The sequence below is a fragment of the Fulmarus glacialis genome, unplaced genomic scaffold, assembly GCF_000690835.1.
Source record: "Fulmarus glacialis isolate BGI_N327 unplaced genomic scaffold, ASM69083v1 scaffold9227, whole genome shotgun sequence".
NCBI classification, from domain to species: Eukaryota; Metazoa; Chordata; class Aves; order Procellariiformes; family Procellariidae; genus Fulmarus; species Fulmarus glacialis.
This window is the reverse complement of record NW_009222560.1, coordinates 1-7,016: the sequence shown is the minus strand read 5'-3', so window position 1 is coordinate 7,016 and position 7,016 is coordinate 1. Positions and strand designations below refer to the sequence as shown.

Genomic DNA, 7,016 nt, shown 5'->3' with positions numbered 1-7,016 from the left:
TTTTGAGTGTTTGGCTTTTTTTTTTTTTTGTTTCAGCTTGAAATAACTTGTGCCTTGGATCAAACATTGTCTGTGCATTGTGGCATGTGTAGCTCTTTCTGAATGGCTCAGTGCTGTACACTTTTCAGAAGAACTGGCAGTGGAGGGAGGAGATTACTGACCAGTGCCTCTAGTTCAGTGTTGACCACATACTCCTTGCACGAATGTTCACTAAGTGCACAAAAGATAGAAAGCTGCTGCATTGGCTGCTGATCTCTGTGCCTTAAAGGTGAGAACTTGGCTTGCCAAGCAGACACCGGTCATCAGCCTTAGAGCAGGAGTCTTCCACTCCTGGATAGTGTGTGTAAGTGTGCTGCTGTACCCCATGGGAGAAACTTCTATATGTGGTATGGAGTACTGGGTTATTCCAGTGCTGCTATTTTTAGTACCAAGAGGTCATTTGCAAGGGTGCAAACAACCTTGCTTCTGTTTCCATAGGGATGAGTGGAGATGGCTGTTGGTGAATAAAGAGCTTGAAATTAATGAGTTCTGGATTTTTTCTTTTTCTTGGATTTGTGCATTTGCTTGAATTCTGTAGTCAGGAGGCTGGAGGCTGCATCACCTTTGGATTGTCACATTCTGGGAAAGAGGACTCATGGTGGGTGGGCTGGCATAGGCAGATAGGGAAAGCAAGCGCTGCTGCGCCTGCCTGGGACTGAAGTGTCTCCAGGACACATCAGCTGTAATAGAAAGAATGAAAAAAATAGGGAGCAGAGTGGGTGGAGAGAAGAGAAACAGCTGGCACTGGCACCAGGGATGCTACTGCAGAATAGATGACAAGTAGAAAGCTTACACAAGAACAAGGTGAAAAACTTAAGACCGCGTCAGCTTGTTCCTTCTTCATTAGAACATGTGAAGGGAGTGGGGTGCCCAGCAGAGCGGGAAGGTGCTTCAGAAATCCCAGCAGGACAGGGCTGAGATAGGGCTGATAGAAGTGCTTGTGCTGTCAGGGCCGTGTGGCAGAAGTCAGCTGTCACCAGCTTGTCCCAGATCATGCTCTCAGCTCGAGCTGCTGGGCTGAGACATGCTGTTCTGTTACACGGGGCAGAGCCCCCCTCTCTGTGCGATGGGGAGCAAGGCCCGTGGGTAAACTCAGCAGTCGCAGCCTCTTGCCGCTGCAAGATCATGCAGGTTTTGCTTACTGATCCCTGAGCTGAGTGTGTCAGGGTTGAAAGAAACACATTTTTATGGGTCTTGGGCCAAAACTTGGGGCCGTGTTTATGACAGCAATTTCCCTTCCTCTGTTTGGTGCCTCTGTTTTGGCTCAGTGTGGCCTGAGCTTCTTTTCAGCCTAGGAGTAGCTTTGTGCTCCAGGTCTCTGTATTTAATTAGATCAGTTCACAGAAATCAATGTGATGTTTTATATGCTGAGGTAGGGTTGTGTTCCAGGGTAAGACATCAAAGATCGTCCCGTTTAATTTTGGTTCCCCTTTTACTTGCAAATCCGAAGGATTATTTCCTCCTCTTCAGTTCCTGTAGCTCAGGGGAACTTTTACTGCATACTTGCGTTGCCAGTGTCCCAGTCCATGTTCCTGCCCCTGCATGTGGGAGTAACTGGGCTGAAGGCCAGTGTGATGAGCAGGTGGCACAGGGCAGCGGTGCAGGAGCAACCTGTCACGTTGGGAATCCGCTCAGGCACTGCGTGGAGGGTGAGATGGTTCCTTCACCTCTTCCCTTGTAAATCTGCGCTGTGGGGTTTTGAGGGATGAGCTGGGAGGTAACAACTGTTTTCCTTCTCTGGGCTATGACAGCTGATGGAGCAGGGGCAGCTGCATTAGCGCTCATGTGCTTAACGAATGACCAGTGCCAAGAGCAGCATCTGTTGTGGGGGTACAAAGCTGATACAAATCCTGCATGTCTGCACCTTTCTGTGCCTGGCAAGGGAGGTCTTTCAGGGTTAAATCAAGGCAAGTTCACGCTCTTTTCAACTTGCTGTTGTGGATGCCCTCCTTGGAAAGAGGGTAGCGTGTGACAAACACAAACAGCTAATAAGAACAGAATAAGGAAAAAGAGAAGTGCAGAGCTGGAAATAGTTCCTTACATAAAGGGCTAGTGCTTCAATCTCATTATTGTCTTAAGGAGCGGACACTTAGCTGCCTCCTACTCCTACGATGCAAACCGCAATCTGATAAGCAATCGGCTTTGGGAACCTGGCAGGTGCCACGTGGCACCATGACACAGCCAGTGCCCGTCGGGCAGCAGCCTCACCACAGCTCCTTTGAGCTCACAGCACTTGTCCCAGTCAGCGTACGCCTGGTGGGAGCGTTCCCATGAAGCCAGAGCTGCTGTCCCACGGCCCATAACAGAAACCACTGCTTCAAGGATCAGGCACGATGAGGCAGCTGGGGACGAGGCATGCGAGTCTCTGTGCCAGCCTGAAGATAGGGGATCGGCGGGGCTGCTGCCGGACACCGGAGGAAGAGGAAGTCCACATCCCATTTGCGCAGGACAGCCTGGTGAAGCAATGGAGCTCCATGGAGAACGTGATGGACAGAAACCAGGAGAAAAGCAAGACTCCCACCCAAAGGAACAAGTACTTGCTCAACATTAACGTGGGTGGCAAATTGTTCCAGATAGCTTACAAAGTAGCGGCCCGGTATCCCGTCACTAGGCTTGGGAAGCTGGCCCTTTATACAGACCCTATGAAGAAGCTGCAGCTCTGTGATGACTACTCAGTGCAGAAGAATGAGTACTTCTTTGACAGAGATCCTTCAATTTTCCACTACATCTTCCACTTCTACCGCAGCGGGGTCCTGTGGATAATGGATGAGATGTGCCCCAGTAACTTTGTGGAGGAAATCGAGTACTGGGGAATCAATCTGAAATACTCCCAATCCTGCTGCCGGATCCTGTTTGAGGAAAAGCAAGATGAACTCAGCGAGTACCTGAAAATACAGAAGGAGCTGGAGGCAGAACTGGAGCCCCTGGACTCAGCGGAGCAGTTTGAGGGCAAATTTCTGGGATGGTTTCGGAAGATGATCTGGAACCTCATTGAGAACCCGTATTCTTCTGTCCCAGCCAAGATCATTGCTGTCATGTCAAGCATCTTTGTGCTTATCTCCATCATGGGCATGACACTGAGCACAGTGGAGGAGATGAAACACAAGACAGGGAAGATGTGGATGGAGCAGCTGGAGATGATCTGTGCCATCTTCTTCACCTCTGAATACCTCATGAGGCTCATATCCTCCTCCAGCCTCAAGAACTTTTTGCGGGCAGCATTTAATGCTGTAGACCTGGTGGCCATCCTGCCCTTCTACATCCAGATCCTCTTTGAAAATCTGGATGAAGGAGACATGCTTTACCATGAGGAACTGCACAAGGTGGAGAATGTGAGCAAGCTGGGCAAAGTCCTCAAGCTCATCAAGCTCATGAGGATCTTCCGCATCCTCAAGCTGGCGCGCCACTCCACTGGCCTCCGGGCCTTCGGCTTCACCATGCGCCAGTGCTACCAGCAGGTTTGCTGCCTCCTCCTCTTCATCGCCATGGGGGTCTTCACCTTCTCCGCTCTCATGCATTCGGTGGAACATGATGTCCCAGGCACCAACTTCACCAGTATCCCCTACGCGTGGTGGTGGGCAGCGGTAAGGTGTGAGCCCCTTCTTCCAGAGAGGGTGGGGCTCTGTGAGTAGGGGCTGCCCTGGTGCTGGAGGGATTCACCACTGCTGCTGGCCAGGAGACAGAAAAGGGCCCAGTCTTCCCACCAGCTCAGTAATGGTGGGAAACCCAGAGCCCTGTATGCTCTGAGAAAAGAAATCAGAGATTTGGACTAAGCTCAGAGGCTCAAAAGCCGGCACTGGGGTGGGATGGTGGGACAGAGGTGGTTGCCTGGGAACCTCCAGGGCTGCATTAGTGACAAGGGGGATGTAACTCAGCCCGGGCTGTGTCTGTCATGGGACCCAAGTGTTGGGTGGATGTGGTTCAGACCCCGTTGGCTTGGGGACAGCCACCTGGGACAGCCTGAGGCTTGTGCAGCATTGCAGCCCGGCTGGGCTCGGAAGGTGTGAGGGGGTCAGGGCTTGTGGGGCTGAGCCTGGGGACCCAGGGCTGCATGGGGGAACCAAGAAAACATGGTCACACCGTGCCTCAGCCCTTGCCCTGAGAGAGGACACAGACTGGGGTGTGCTGCAACCGGGGACAGGAGCTCTTGTTTGCTGCCCTGCTCATGCCGGGAGCTGGCAGCTCTGCTGAGCCGAGCGCTATAATAAACCTGGGATTACCTCCGAGATGAGGAGCAGCTAAAGCACTTGAGAGCCAGGGGTTATGAGGGCATTTTGATTTACGGATTAAATGATCCCACAGATCACTTCTGCTCTTATAATCCCCCTTGGCCGCCACAGGCTGCCTGCTTCAAATTCATCTCTCCTCGAGGAAGTGCAAAATCACTTAGCAAAATCACCAGATTTGAGTATTTAAACGTCACAGGCTGATCCTGTCCCCGGTCAGCATGGCTCCGTGCAAAGCCCAAACCATCTGCCTCAGCTCTCACCCTGTCCCCATAGTTCCGCTCCCCTGTCATCCAAATGCGGTTCTTCTTGAATTCCTGTTCAGTGCCTCTGTTTCCCTTGGAGGGAGAGTCCAGGAAGCCTCATTCCTGTGGGACCAGGCAGCTTACAGCCAGGAAGCACCGGAGCCGCTGCTCCGTGGGGGCAGGAAGCTCCAGCAGACAGTCTGGCTGCTGGGGCAAGTTCAGCTCGGTGATGTCCAGCTGCTTTTGAAGAGACACACGCGAAGGGGAGGAGGGAGCAGGGAGGCTTGCCTCTGGTCTCTGCTGTTGAGGCCTCATCCTTGGGTCTCCAAGCCTGCCAGGTGCAGCCCAGGGAGCTGAGCCCTGGCCATGCAGGCTGCTGGAGCAGGGACGGCCGAGCTGGCTGCAGCCATGGTGCAGTGCCGTTCCCAGGCTATACCCAGCTCCCACACAGCGGCAGAGGGAGGTTGGTCCCAGCACAGGCAGGTGGGGTCTGCTGGGCTTTTCACATAGGATTTTATCCTTTCCCTTCCTCGCCAAGGTCAGCCTCTCCACTGTGGGCTACGGAGACACTGTGCCCGACACCATGCTAGGCAGGATGGTGGCGTTCGGCTGCATCTCCTTTGGCATCATCCTCAACGGCATGCCCATCTCCATCCTCTACAACAAGTTTTCTGACTACTATGCCAAGCTGAAGGCCCATGAGAATGAGACCAGCAACTCGCTCAAGCTCTCCAGGAGGATCCGCTTGAAGGAGCGAGTTCTGCGGAAGCTGTCGGAGTGCTGCAGAGCCGACCCCCGCTGTCACCACTGACCACCAGCCCTTCACCCCCTGGACACCTCCTCTGCCATGATGCATCCTGCCCTCCAGCCTGGCTGTCCCTCCAGCAGATCCTGTCGCCTCCACAACTCGGGCAGCAAGCAGTAAGTCACAGCAGCATCTGGGGGGGGTCTGCTGTTGTACAGGTGCTGCTGCCAGCTCAGGCTGTTTGGAGGGATGAAACATGCCCGTGACTGTGTTGTGACCTTCCTCAGATTGCATGCTGGACCCTGCTGTCCTGCAGAGCGGTCAGTAAAGGACCAGCTAAAGAGCGTGCAGTACGGCCAAGGCAGGACGTCTGTCTCTCGTGGTCTGGGGCATGGGGCATCCTGAGGACACAGGGAGTGATCAGTGGGATGCATGGGGCTGAACTCTGTCACCTTTCTGCGGATGGTAGAGGTGGACACCCATGATGAGATGAAGCCCAGTGTGACACCTGCGCAGGCGCTGCTCTGCTCCCGCGTTGAGCGGGACATACACAGGCTCCTCCCGCCAGGCAGTGGCCCGGGACCCCATGACTGCTTCCCAGCCAGGCAGATGTTCAGCCCAGGCTGAGTCCAGCGTGGGGATTTGGGTGAAGGCCCACAGAAAAGACTGCAGCCATGCATCCTTCCAGCCAAACCCACCTTCCTTCCCACTGCCCTGGGAGCCTGGGGGCACAGTCCTGGCTCGGGATGCTGCTGCGATGGGAACCATGGGCACCCTGGGGGTGCAGAGCTGGTAGCTAGAGCATCCCCAGGAACAGGCATTTAATAAACCAGGCCAAAACCATTCATTGTCTTGGATTATTGGCCAGCCACTTTGAGTAATTCAGTAAACTGCTCGTAAATTCAGGGGTGAGGAGGGGACATCTCCCCAGGGCTCACAACTGCCTCTCCTGCCCATCGGTGGGAGGATGGGGCTCTTGTGGGATGCAGATGAACCTGTCTGCATGTTGGGTTTGGGATGAGGTGCCTCGCTCTGGGTGCATTGGAAGAGGAGCTGGGACATCTGCATGTGCTCAGGACACACCGGTTGGCTCTGCCCTGTGTTCACATCCCAGTGGCAGTGGGGGGCAATGGGGGACACATCTGGGGGGCACAGGGGAAGGATTTGCCCTCCAGTGTGGGACTATATCTAGTCAATGGGCTCCCGGGGGGGATTCAACCTTTCCCTGGGTGGGATAGGGAGAGGGACCCCAGACTGCAGGGCAGCCAGTGGCAGGGGAGGCAGGGCAGCCAGTGGCAGGGAAGGACTGACTGCTGGTGCTGCTTTCGGGTGAGCAGTGGGAGGAAACTGGTGCCTGCCAGGCCAGGGTGGGATTTGGTCACTTGCAGGCTGAGCTTGGAGATGAAGAGCTGCTGGGGGGGTCCTGGTGTCAGTCTGGGACCATGGTTAAGCTGCTGCTGTTGGAAACTGTTGGAAAGAGGCTTGGAGGGGCTGAGCCCTCTGGCAGGGACAGTCACGCTCCCGCTGAGTCCTGCACTGCAGGGGAAAAGGGGGCTGTGCCAGCGGGTGCAAGACAGGGACCCCTGTCCTGACCCCCAGCACCTACACCTGCTCCCTGGTACCCACATTGACACCCGCCCTCCGTACACCTCCCCAGCACCGACCCGACCCCACAACATTGTCAACTCTGTTTTCCACCCCATTGCTCTTCCACGAGGAACCTTCTCTCTGGGCACGGCGCAGCCTCCTCCTGCCATCTTC

At 54.7% G+C, this 7,016-nt stretch overlaps 1 protein-coding gene across 1 annotated transcript; it reads left to right on the top strand.

Moving 5' to 3' along the window:
- The first annotated feature begins 2,372 nt into the window (after positions 1-2,372).
- Positions 2,373-5,354, top strand: LOC104079445 (potassium voltage-gated channel subfamily V member 2-like). Its single transcript, XM_009581484.1, has 2 exons — positions 2,373-3,623; positions 5,049-5,354. Exons 1-2 carry the CDS (start codon positions 2,373-2,375, stop codon positions 5,319-5,321), a joined length of 1,524 nt encoding a protein of 507 aa, XP_009579779.1. The 3' UTR covers positions 5,322-5,354.
- The last annotated feature ends 1,662 nt before the right edge of the window (positions 5,355-7,016 follow it).

Excerpts from the sequence above, each read along its gene's own strand:
- LOC104079445 (XM_009581484.1), top strand. The coding sequence starts at position 2,373 with ATGAGGCAGCTGGGGACGAGGCATGCGAGTCTCTGTGCCAGCCTGAAG. Across the intron at positions 3,624-5,048 it reads ACGCGTGGTGGTGGGCAGCG|GTCAGCCTCTCCACTGTGGG; the intron begins GTAAGGTGTGAG and ends TTCCTCGCCAAG.